General features: G+C 43.5%; 1 protein-coding gene across 1 annotated transcript in view; it reads left to right on the top strand.

Annotated features, from left to right (window-relative positions):
• The window catches only part of abr (ABR activator of RhoGEF and GTPase), a 158,165-nt gene that overhangs the window by 94,701 nt on the left and 50,112 nt on the right, over positions 1-13,352 (top strand). The window contains exons 10-14 of the mRNA XM_088907113.1: positions 516-684; positions 3,893-4,015; positions 5,092-5,167; positions 5,269-5,373; positions 10,445-10,519. Of these exons, the coding sequence (XP_088763239.1) occupies positions 516-684; positions 3,893-4,015; positions 5,092-5,167; positions 5,269-5,373; positions 10,445-10,519 (548 nt within the window). The remainder of the gene's footprint in view (positions 1-515; positions 685-3,892; positions 4,016-5,091; positions 5,168-5,268; positions 5,374-10,444; positions 10,520-13,352) is intronic.

The following is a 13,352-nucleotide window of genomic DNA, read 5'->3' as shown; positions in this document are numbered from 1 at the left end:
TGAAGTAATTAGAATTGCACGTCTCATTAGCTATAATACATTTTCTTCTAAGCCTAATAAATTTTAATAGGGAAAACAAAGTAGAAAACATTATTGGAGTTAAGCAGCAGTTTTGTACTGTAAGAGACCCTTGCACTGATCTACTCAAGGTTAATATGACATGTCTTGTAATGGGTAGGGTTTATGTCCCATGCAGTGAAAGAGTCCTTGGAGAGAGCTGTGTGGAACAGGCTGGGAGTCTCTGCTTGGGTGAATTCAACGCTTGGCTGCAGAACTAGCTGCTGGAGTTGGTAGCGATCAGGCCATTTGGGAAGAAGCTAAGGAAAAAAAAACCCTAGGTCTCACAGTAAATCTTGCGTTATTTAATGATTTGGCAGTGTTAAAAGGGAAGTGCTCACTGTCAGTCGAGACGTTACGAAAGAAATCCACTCTCTGTTCTATAGGGACCAGCCCACACACTGTTTCCAGGCGGCTCATGGATCTGCAGCTCACTGCGCCATTTCTTTCACTTCCAGAAAACACCAGCAGTATGACTGCAAGTGGTACATTCCTCTGGCTGACCTCACCTTCCAGACGCTGGACGACACCGACGTCTGCCCGCATGTCCACACTATGTCGGAGGAGGAGATCGAGGAGATGAAAATGAAGATCTCGGTCATCAAGAGCGACATACAGAAAGAGAAGGTATGGCGCAGAAAAGGGCCCAGGTCCACCTACTGTAGGTTTCACGTACAGCATGGTCCTCCCAGAACATGGAGTTTCATCCGCCTGCCTGTTCCATTACCCACCTCAGCCCTCTAGTGCTTGGGGCGGCCGGCACTTGAACTCGCCACTCTCCAGATCGGCTCCCTCAGGGGTGTGGCAGGACACTGGTCAGACCAGCTTGGCTCAGGTTGTCCTGCCCCGTGCTTCAGGAAACTGCTGCCCTTTTGAGCTCGTGTGAAAGCTAACGTACCAGGACCTGTTCCAGAAATGTCCCGCGCACACGACTTACCTAGAGCACTTTAGATAACCGCCCCGCTTCGTAAACCTGGCTTGTTCTGATTTATCATTTCTCTCAGCCCTTATTCTGCATGTCCTTGTTGTTATTGTAGCCATTGTTATTTCTGGGCTCCAGTTTTAGGACTTTTCCTGTTATGGTGATTGTGTTGGAATTGGAACGTCTGTCTTTTCCACTGCGGGGTGACACACGCATGGAAAACGGGAAGTGTCTGCATTGATTAATGCCAGCGCAGTCTAAATAAAAACACAGTTTCTGATAATGATCTTTTTTCGGAGATGCAGTTAAAAACAAAAGCACAGCCAGCAACATCCATTTCTTAAAGCAGGAAGATTATTGAGTCCTGAATTCTGTTGAAGAACTGAATATTTCACACGTTAAGGTTTTCTTTGACTGTCTTTATAACTGGACAGAACCCAATTACTTTTCTCTTTTGCTACGGGGCATTGTGCAAAAAGAACTGTTTTAGATTTCCTACCTGTGGTTCATTTGATTCTGTACCAATTTAATTCAAATTTGCCATCTTGAAAGGATTCATTAGACTAGACAGGCCTAGCTGTCCAACCACGTTATTTCTGATTCAGTGAAATTTCTACAAGCCTTTGGAAGTAGCTGTACTGATTGAGAGCAAAATACTTTTGAAACTCATCCTGAAGTTAATTTCTGACTCGGCCATTTCCCAAATAAATCCACAGCTCCTAGCTGGTGTATCAGAGGAATTTGTTTTGTGCTGTATGGAGGAAAGATTAATTCCAAACGAAAGGCTTTACAGTGAGCTTAAGCTGTAGAACTCCACATTCAGAGCTTCATAGAAAATCTGCGACCTGAAAGGATGTCTCTAGTTTGCAGTTCCCAAGTGAGGTTCAAAAGAGAATTGGAGGAAGGGTGAAAGAATTTTGCTGAGGATCTGCACTAACATGTCAGGTTGAACTAACTAAAATGTGACTTACTGTCCTTTGTCCTGCAAGTCTTTGTGAGGCTGTGGTTCTGCTGGTGTTGTTGGCACCACTGGAGCTGTACCTAGTCATCTACTATATTCACATAACACACGCACTGCTATTGCAGTCAAATCAGACATATGGATATTCTGATAAATACAATGTAAGGGCAAAAGTCTTCCTAGCCATCAAGGGGGTACCTTTTCATGAGTGAATCACGCCTTGCACATCTGGATCACTGCATCAGCTGTGAACTTTTATATCTGAAAGGTATTAAGAACTGAAATAGAGATAATTGCTAATTGGTCATCACCCCCCTCCCAAGATATTGCTGTAAAGAACTTATATATATTAAAGTCTAAAATGTAAACAATCTCGTACGAGTCTTTGCATTTTAATAACATTTTTTCTCCATTGCACATCAGAAATAACCTCTTCATTTTAGTTTCACAAAGTGGTAATTAAAGTGGCATTTATACAGTAGTTCTTTATTTCAGTTTTGGCACTAATGGATTTTTGGGAGAAAAGAGCACATTCTGCTTCATTGAAATGACAGGAAATGTTTTCCTGTTGGGGTTTTCATCTCCTGTGCGTGTAGAACAGATTCAGAGTGCTCATGTGGGGCTCCATGCTGGTTCAGGGCAATCATGTGAAACACTGTGAGCCACAGCACTGCGAACAGCTGGATGTGGAGCCGGTTGGAGGTGATGAGGAGATGATTCATTCAAGTATGTTTCTGAGGATCTGAGAAAAGCTGGAGTGTGGATTGGATGCCATATGTTAGCTTTATCATGTAAATGTGTTGTCTCATTGTGTCAACTATTAAAAGCCATTAAAGCTAACAGATGGTTATGATATCCTAGAGCTTCAGGGTTTTTTCCTTTGTGATTTTTTATGTTTCTCCTGAATCTATGCTGTCCTGAATGTCGCCCACAAGTTCACACGCTGAGATTTTAGGATCCCATGTTCGAAAGTTTGAGATTTTCATTTCAGCATGTTTTTTGTAGGATGTTGTTGTCATCATCTGTTTTTTTTTTATTTTTGTATGATGTGAAATCATACCAAAATGTGTGATACATATACTTTAATTAAAAAAAATAAAATAAATGTACTCTCTCATCGAGACTTAATGTGAACGTGATGCATCATCTTTTACTAATTCTTACTAAAATCAAACATCTGTCACTGCTCTGGTCAGATTTACTGATGGATTTGTAGCAATCATTACATAATTAGCATTTTAGATTAGCTACTTTGATCCATTCAGAGTGATTTCATGTCCAAAACCAGATTAATTCCAAATTAATGGGAGTGAGGGAAAACAGCACCTTTCAGCTGATCTGTATGTAATTATATTGAGTATATAGAGTGGAAAATGTATTGCATTCGATTAAGTTATTATTATCCCCTTATTTAAAGAATAACCTGAGAAAAATATAGATTCTGTCTGCTGTTAAGGTTTCAGTGTTTACATGGCATTTCTAAATGTTGTAGATACCATATTTTTGTGTTAAATCAGGTTGCTCATCTTTTTAACAAGGGGTCACTGCTATGTCAGGACTCTAGCGATGAACAGAACACTCCTGCTGTGTACTGACAAAACCTGAAGTCTTATCTCTCTTAAAACTAAGTGAAGAGGGAACACCCACTCATCAGAGCTCGGGGGGGCAGCGGTCCATTTGACTGCACTGGTCTGGGCCCAAACAGCTGTGTAGGAATTAAAGAGGTCGGATATAATGCTGTCAAGGAAATTGAAGATCATGCACATTTTAAATGAGAGTAATTTTTCCTTGCCCTTGCTGAGTGGTCAATTAAGGGGTGTTTAGACCGGAGTTCTGTTTTTAGCTTGAGCGCAGTGCCTTGTGTTTGTGGCTGGGAGAGCTTGTATTGATCGTCCCTGCCAGTGAGTGGCCCTCGGGGTTAATTGCGGCGCTGCGTGGTCTTGCCTTTCCAGAAAGCCCTGAAGGGCCAGACCAGAGCGCTGGACCGCTTGAGGAAGAAGATGAACGAGCAGGAGTCCTGGCTGCTGTTGCACTCGCCCACCATCCCCTTCCGGATCCACAACAAGCACGGAAAGGTACGGGGCGCAGAAGGACACCCATTCCTCTTCTCTTTACCCATCGATACCTTCTTTGTGGTCACAGCCCCACAACAGAGTTGCTGGGGTGCGGTAGCATTCCTTGTCACACTATCCAGCTGTGCGTGAGTGTATAAAGACATCCTGACACTGTCCATTTCTTAATGTCCCTCCATCCGTTTTCTAACCCACTTCTTCCAGTTCAGGGTCTGAGGGAGGCAGGGCCTACCCCTGCAAGCAAAGGGCACAAGGCAGGGTACAGTGTGGACAGGACACCAGTCCATCACAGGACACACAGACACACCGGCGCCAGTCCATCACAGGACACACACAGACACACCGGCGCCAGTCCATCACAGACACACACACTCACACCAGGGCCAGTCCATCACAGGACACACACAGACACACCAGGGCCAGTCCATCACAGGACACACACAGACACACCCGGGCCAGTCCATCACAGGACACACACACTCACACCAGGGCCAGTCCATCACAGGACACACACAGACACACACACACTCACACCAGGGCCAGTCCATCACAGGACACACAGACACACACACACTCACACCAGGGCCACTTTTCCCAGAAACCAAATAACCCACCAGTATGGCTTTAGACTGTGGGAGGAAACCTATGCAAAAATGGGGATAAAATCAAATTTGACAGCACATTTACAAATTCACCTCTGTAAAATCCCTATTAATATTTGAAAATTAGTTTTTAGATTTAGGGCTAAGTATGAAGTTATTTTATTTGTACTTGGGCCCAACAAAGGAGTACTGACGATGGATAGTTGAATGTTTATCTGGGATTTAGATCGCTGGTTTTGTCATGTACTGTAGGTTGGGGTGATCGTACACACACTGCGTTTCATCAGACCTGACATTTCATCGTTTTGCTGTCTCCCTCTCCAGGATCCCATAGCACTTCTGACAGGTTCACACTTCAGCTGGCCCTACCTAGAACGATATGTTTGTTGCACAAATTAACACAATAGATCATTAATTAGTTATCTGCTTAAGAGTTTTTAGTTATGTGGATTATAAAAGAGACTCCTCCTTTTTCAGAGCTACTTATTCCTGCTTTCCTCGGATTATGAGAGGTCAGAATGGAGGGAAGCCATTCAGAAGCTCCAAAAGAAAGGTAAGAAAAAATACAGGATCAAGTGCTAATATGTATTTGCTGTTTTCAGAAGAAAAATTAAGTTATGAGATAAATTAATGTGGGTTTATGCCTGTTAACAGATCTTCAAGCTTGTTTGCTGAGCTCTGTGGAGCTACAAGTCCTCACAGGATCCTGTTTCAAACTTAGAACAGTTCACAACATCCCAGTGACCAGCAATAAAGATGGTGAGTTCTTTGCTCTGGGTTACTGGTAACTGTTCATACTGTACGTCCTCCTGATGAAATAACAGCCTGCCAAATGCCCCAAGCTGCCACAAGGGGGAGCTAGAGTCAAAGAGTTGCTGTGCGGGCCCCCGAACAGCCTCGCGTGATGCAGTGGGAGTTTGCAATGTTGTTTAAAAAGTGAGAACCAAAAAGTAGAAGAACCTCAAGTTCTCTTTACTTCGCAGCTGCTGCTGTAGGCCGCCAGTGTGGTCGGGCGATGAGGATGCCGTTGTCCTGTTAAGTAAGGTGTGTCAGATTGCTGCAGGAGAGTGCCCTGCTGTATGAATGGGCACAAGTGTAAGATGCACTGGAAAGAAGAGTCAGCCTAGTAAAGTATTTGATGATAATGAAATGAACTGATGCAGTCGGGGTTTTGGTTACCTAAAGGAAATAAAAGCAGCGTTCCAAATCGCGAAATCGCTGTTGTCTGAAAGATATTTATTGATATGAAAGATATTTATACAGAGTATGTAAAAAAGGACATTTTCTGTAAAGGTAAAGTAGGCACAAAATAGAGAAAACCAAAAACATAAAATCTCTGGGATGTTCTAGGCTCAGTGGATGCCTCCCCTCCACGTATAAGATCATTGCAGAGTAACCTGATGTGAAATTGAAGACGCTGACACCTTACTTTTCACAGCTCCTGATCCTTCTTCTGTTCTGATTATGAGAGGTCAGAGCACAGCTGGGTCAGATCTTCTTGTGACCCCCTTTTTCTCCTCTGTGTTCTGGGGTGATTAGGACGGGTGGGAGGATCTTTTTAGTAAAGTACTATTGATCTAGCTATCGGGTAAGCCGGTTTATAATAACCCTGGTAAATGAATGGTTAAAGCCGGAAAAAGACCACATGCAGGGTTTAGTTGCAAGTGGTTATGTTCTAGTTATGTCTGATTGGAAACATTTAGGAAATGACCAAATCACCCTGCTCTTTTAAAAATCATGCCTTGATATTGCTTCTTCTATTTCTAGGGAGTTCTAGGGAGTTTTATTGCACTTTTGTTTCGTATTTGTTTTTGATCTCGTATTTAGCATCAGTAATTTGATTTTTGTGCCTTGAAACTTTTTGAAGTCAATAAAGGCAGCTCAAAATCTTCCTTTAAAAGAAACAACTGTGCTAGAGAGAAATTATGGCCAACAACCCATTGTTCAGCTAAAAATGTGAACTTTAATCCTTTTAGGAATTTAGCAATTTAATTTCTCACTTCAAAGAAGTTTAATCTTTGCACGCATCAAAACTACATCTGTCTCTGCAAAGTATCCCAATTGTACAGGTGTCACAGTCACATACTGGCTGCAATGAAAATCTCATTTTGCATTTCAGTTTCATGAAACGTACCACTTTCAACATTTGTCTTAACTGACAGAAATACTGTATGTACAAATCTTTAAACTGCAGGGAGTAACATGCCAAACTCTTAGGCTGTTTTTACTGCACAATTTTAAAGAAATAAATTATTTAAGAAGTGACGGGTTGAGGTCTCGTACTAAAATCTGAAGCACATTCCTTTTTCATGCATTTGCTTTCAATAGCATGAGTGTATTCTCTTCCTTTGGGCCTAGAGTGTATAGGGTGTCTCCTAGTGGTAGTTTCAAGAATGGAATCATTTCAGCTTTTGATGTTTTTTTCAGTCATCACGACTGATGACTGAACGTTTGTGTTCACAGTTAAACAAAGCTGCTTTCACTTACCTGGTATGGCCATATTCAGACATGGGGGTGCTCCGTTAACGGCTTTGCATTTTTCTACTCTTACAAGACTTGTTGAACATGTGGTTTTGAGAACAGAACTACTGTCATTAAAGTCTTCAGCATATTTTTCGCCGTTGGTGCCTCAAACGCATATTTTGAACACCCCCTTCCCCCAGAATATAAGATCAGGAAGGAAATCCAAACCAGCTGTTGAAGGAATGCCACCCTTCATTGGTAGGTACAGTTCCCATATATTTCATTTGGATTTAAATCCTCTTGACAGGACAGTTTCTTCTGAGGCTCCGTTTGGACAGGCACATAATAAACATTGTGGCAGAGTCGCTGGGATTAAAAGCAATGAGGTGGGGTCACATTTGCTATGAACAAAACTATCCTGAGAATGAAAAACATGAATCAGACCACAAAGAAATGTCCGCTGTTTTCAAAATAGATAATAGAGTAGTTCATGCACCATATGTAATGTTTAAAGGGGGTTGCGCTTTGGGCATTGTATTGAAATATAATGTTTGGATTTAATACAGTAAATCCATATGAAATCTATGTTGAGACGTTTTCTCATAAATCCTCTGGGAGGGCAAAATAGGTATTGTTCCTTACTCTTGGGAATGTCTTTAATTCCTTGAGGTCGCGTAAAATGTTGAGGCTCGTCGGCTTGGCTCTGTGGATATCAGTTTATCAGTTTAAGTCAGTTTATATATCAGTTTATATATCATATAAAAACACAGAGCAGATCTCCAGTCTGGTGTGGTTTCATTGGAGTACAGTTATTCAGAGAATATGCTGTAACAGGTTGCAAGCACTTTGGGGAAAAAACAACAACAACTTACATCCACCTTATCCCTGTTGCTATCTCTTGTACAGCCGCTATTTCACGTTCATCTCTGTCCATATCCCATCCTCAGTCCTCATACTCTGAGATGTTTTATTTTAGTAGCGGATGTTTGCATCAAAGGTCACCGAACTCATACTGTTGATTTTAGATGTTTAGAAATCAGACACCTGGCAGGCATTACTGCACTATTATGGCATCGCTTTGCTAATGTTTTCAACAATAAGCACTGGTCCGTGTCCTCTGTATAGTGTCATTCATCCCTGAGGACGACTGTTTCTGAGAGATCTAAGGGGATAGTTGGGCTGACTCTTCGGTTATTTTAGCTAAAGTTCAACAAGCTGAATGTAGGTCATGAAAACTAGTTAAAAGTAAATTTTTCACTTGTTTTTTTTCAACAAGACACAGAATAGATAACAGAACTATTTCGTTGTGGTATATCACATGTGGTTTTGCTATATCAAGCAAAATTAATCCTGACTCAGCCCTGTAATGTAACTTTGTATATAAAAAACTATCACAGTGGCCAAACGCCTCGTCTTTGCTGTCAGGTCTGTTTTGATCCTGTTATTGTCCTTGATAATTCTCTGGGTCAAAGTTTCAGGTTTTGATTCCAGGGCGTAGGCTTTTGGGAGCCGAGGTAAATGAAAACAAGTCGGTCGCTTTTCACAGTGGTCTGAAATTCAGGTGGAAACCACTATTGATCAATAATTGGGTTCTTGAAGCTGGATTGGCAGTGCGTGGAAAAGCAGCTCTTTGAAAAGAGGAGCTGCTCTGGAGATTGAAGACTTGCTAAGGCATATTTGAGGCGACTCCCCACCCTTTCCAAACACAGGGCTTTGAACTGTATAACTGAGTAACCTAAAATAGTTGTTTACAATTTGTATAGCCAGCTCTGGAGAAACTCTTGGCAAAGGCTTCATAGCTAAATTCAGGGACAAAAATGCCCTGGATTAAAAATGGAGTTTGGAAGTGGTTTTCTAGACTGATTACACAGCTGCTCCCTGGTTCCTGGGGGGTGAGGGGGTCAATGGAGACTGACAACAGGAAAATGGGCCTCATACCTAATTAGTCTCCTTATGAGTAAATAAGTATAAATTGCAGGAGCTTCATTACAGGGGGGCCTCAGTGGAGCAGGTATCATCTGCTCCGTTTTCGGTTGTCAGTGTGACGGATTCACGGTGGCTTGTTTTGAAAAGCACTTTGAGAGCCCCCTGTGCACGCTGATCTCACGGCTCAAACCAGCAGCAGGCCCTGTTTAGGAAAGGATGGGGGGGGGACGAAGTTTAAAAATGATACCGAGGAACAACAAAGGAAACAGAAATCAAAGATTCATTCCGTAGACACATTTTAAACTGAGGCACTTCTGCCATTAGGCCCCCAGTTATAGGAACGCCTAATCCAAGTTTCAGAGAAAAACGCCCCTTGAGAAAGACATCATTGCAGGTGTGGTGCATCTTTGTCCGCACAATGAGGAACCGGAAATGCGAAGCTAACCTGTCCGTACCTGGAAGGTGCCCCTCACCTGTACTCCTGCAGCACTGCCCCCGGGTCCAGATCCTTCTTGCTTTCCTGAGGCCACACAAAATTCACCGCACACTCGTGCACGGCCAGCGGTGTCCAGGCAGTGCCTGGCTGGTGGTTGATATGGTCACCACACTGGTGCGCTGGTTGAGAAATCCCAGTCCAGGGGGAAAGGGCGCCACCTCCTGGTGCTTACATACAGTACAGCAGCAATTCCAGGGAATCCCTTCCTGGTGCTTATAACATCACTTTATTTGCCCTGTACAATTTCTTGCATTAGGAATTCGTCTTTTCACATACCCCAGCTTGCTCTCCATGAGACACACAGGCACACAGACAGGGAGAGAAGCTTAGAAATGGAATACTGCACCTCGTGTGACATTGGATAATAACATGAAAAGGCTCAAATCTAAAAACGCCAATCTTCAAATACAGATTTTCACCTACACCTGCCGTCTCATTAGTTTCTGAATGGATGCTTATGCCTGGTAGACTTTAGTTCAGACCTGAAGAATCACCGTGGCCTTTATCAGACTTGTGTCTGAAAGAATGAAACAGCACTACTTCCATCTTCTACCTCACCTCCCCCCAGGAGCCTCTGAGGTTCCCAGTTCTATAAGCAAGACAGTCCTGCCAATACAGACGTGTCCCTGGAGCTCGGGATCTTAACGAGGGTCAAGCCGAATGTGCTGCTGAGTGGATCCCCAAGAATCCCATCTCCTTCATGTCGGCCCCTTCCTTTCTCTCTCTGTCCCGCACTGAAGAAAGAACTCTTGCGGCGCCATGTGGTTCATATTTGGATGGAATTGAAATTGCAGAGCAAAAGAGGGGAGCATTGTGGCAGGAGTGGGGGGGTCTGTACTCATGTGCATATAGCTGTTTAAAGTTGCAAAATGCCATTGTCTTTTTTTTTTTCTTCCCCAAACCGTTTTTAACGTTTTGTGTCCCGCTCTGTGTCTGATTTTGCAGATGACGAGTCTCCGGGCCTGTACGGGTTCCTCCATGTCATCGTCCACTCCGCCACGGGGTTTAAAGAATCGGCCAGTAAGTGAAGCGTCGCATTCCTGAGTTGAAAGGATTTCCGTCTGCAGCGCAGGGGAGCAACCGAGCAGAGAGCTTTTCAGTTGCTATTGATTTTTTTTTTTTACCTTCTCGTGTTTCGGCTCCGAGTGGTTCCAACAGAATGTAATTTGCTGGTGGAGTCGCACCAGTGGAGTGGGCGAGCAGCATGGTCAGGTTTCTCTCTGTGAGTAAGATTTACTTCCCACAGTAAAGCCATTAACAAGCCCCCAAAACAGGGATGATTGTGTCTGAGGTATTGAACAGCCACTAACAGCCTGTTTGCGATAAGCAAGCAGTGATAAAGGGGAGAGCATTCATCCTGGAATAATCCCATCGTGAGTTTCGCTTAACTGATGGAATTCCTGTGGGCCCTTTAAAGTGGAAATTACCAGCAGTGGCAGAGAGTTCATAAAACGATTAACAGCAGTGGGCAAAACGTCTGCTTGGCAGAAAGGGGGAAATAAATGGGGGAAAAAAAAGAAAATGCAAGCTAAGAACGTGCACGCTTTCCTCCAAGACAGCTGAGGCCCTTTGAGAGGCCATTTGGAACAGGAATGAACAATTCACCTGGACTTTGAGTGCAGGTTTCGGCTGTTAGAAAGTAGTGTTTTGTGAAGTGGAATACATACAGTATTGTAATAAACACTGAGGATCTGTAATCGCAAGGGATTGTATATACAGTACAGACAGAACTGTTTGTTGTCTTAGCCAAGATTCATTTGCTCTGGTCACTTGGAAACCACTCTGCTTACTTTTAACTATGGGCTCTGGCGCGACAGAGTTGTTCTGAGTCAGGTTTGTACGGCTGGCCTCAGTTGTATGTTTTCATTTCCTCAAAGGCCTCCAGATTCCTCTCTCTCAGGGCGCACATATTCATCACAGCCTCTTTTCTGGGGTCCGCGGCCAGTGGTCGCCTGCGTTTCAAGTCCTCGTGTGTTGCGTTATCCTCTGTCAGGATCGGGAGGTGCAGCACAGGCTCAGAACCCCAGCTCTGTCACAAACACATGCTTTGCACCATCACCTTTTAAAGACTCAGACTTGTGGGTAAACAAACACATCGCAGTGCTTCGTTAATAAGTTTCCGTTTGCTTAAGAAAACTCTATGCAAGTTAAAATGGTTCAAAATGTTTTTTGAGTTCAGTGGATCCTACTTGGATTGTATTTTTGTGTCAGTCTTTTCATTTTTTAATCACTCTTTTGCATATGGTTTACATTCAATATTAATTAGATGTGGGCTTTGAGGCATGGCAGTGCGCACAGCTCATCTGTCACCCATTTGCCTCTCATGGAGGGGCTGTGATTTTGACAAATTCTCCAGAAGCTAGGAACAGCTCTCCCCGTTCTCTCTTCTCTTCAGTACCAGGCAGCATCCCATCCTGGAAAGAGCAAAGTGCAGAGAAAAGTGTAAATCCTGTATGGTCTGCATTAAAAATAAACCTGAGCAGGAGGTCTTTGGTTTCGGCTGAGAGAAACATAGGAGGCACTCCGGTCTCCGTTCCGTTGTCTTGAGTTTAAAATTAATGGTGCAGCACACATGAGAAATGTTTTATTTCTTAAACCTAGAAAGGGAAAGTAGATGGCATCACTGGCACCTTTGCTCTTCAAGGTGGGAGGGTGTTGCTGCCTTGTTGAGCAGAAATCTGAGATCTGAGCTGAGATGAGTGTCGGACGAGGAGGGTTGTAATGGAGGGTAGGGATGTTGGAGTCAAAATAACAATCTTACAATTTTTAAATGAAAACCGGAAAGCGGTCTCTAAGCAGTTGAATCAGTGTGATTTCCTCCTTCCAGCACTTCAGCTAACAGTGGTGAAGTCCTACCTCCCTCAAGTTCAGCTCCAGTTATTTTTACTGCGACATCACTGCTTTTACAGTCTACTGTATGCATTAGGGTGTGCTGATATTTCCATTACTGTTTTTTTATATCTCTTTTATCTTATCAAGCTTTTCTGCACCAAATCTTTTTTCATTCTTCTGTGCTGACTTGGATGGGAGAATGTAGAGGTGTCATGACATGACCTGGTTGGTGTGTAACTCTTTTTGTCAGTTCAGAATCTGGAATTATTTATCTATAACGTGTCCACCTGATTGATAACTTACGGAGACGTTCACTGTGTGCATGTGAGGTGAAGGAGGAAGTGCAGACAGGCTCCTCCAGCCCCGCCCACCCGCTGAGCAAATCAGCTTTCGACACACTGAAACAGAGCAGCACTGTGGAGGCGGTTCAGGGCTGATTGGAGTAGAGGGCTGTCCATTGCTAATGTCTCTGACAGTCTGCAGAGACCCTGCAAATTGCAGGGGTCACTGTTTCGCCAGCAGCCAAAAGAGCCTATCCAACTAATCCCAAACTTGCACGCCACAGGCTCCAAGTCAATAGGCTGCTATCACTTGGGAAATCATTGTCACGTTCAGCTGCTAACATGACCCAGGCGTGCCCTCACTGTAGCCCCCTGGGCCCCCCTGAATGTTTTGTGCCACTTGTGCTTTCCGAGTTTCTTTTGAAAATCGTACAGTATTTTATGCATTCTGTAAAGTCTTCCCGAAAACTGAGAACTCGTACAGTTCGTCATACGCATCACAGACGTAAAGAGAGAAAGAGAGAAGCACGTTTCGAGCCAGTGAAAGATGAAAGTGAAATGATCCTCATGAGAGTTTTGAAAAACGTTCACAGCCACAGAGTCTCTATCGGATTGGGTCAGGGAGGTCCGCAGGCACGGCACTGCACGAGATAAGGCTCTGGAGCCGTTTTATTATCCCAATCTGTCTCAGTGCTCCAATTGAGGGGAAGAGGGGGGGAGATGCAGTTCCCCTTATTAAA

Source organism: Atractosteus spatula, chromosome 27, assembly GCF_055471065.1.
Source record: "Atractosteus spatula isolate fAtrSpa1 chromosome 27, fAtrSpa1.hap1, whole genome shotgun sequence".
Lineage (NCBI taxonomy): Eukaryota > Metazoa > Chordata > Actinopteri > Semionotiformes > Lepisosteidae > Atractosteus > Atractosteus spatula.
This window is presented reverse-complemented; position numbering and strand designations above follow the sequence as displayed.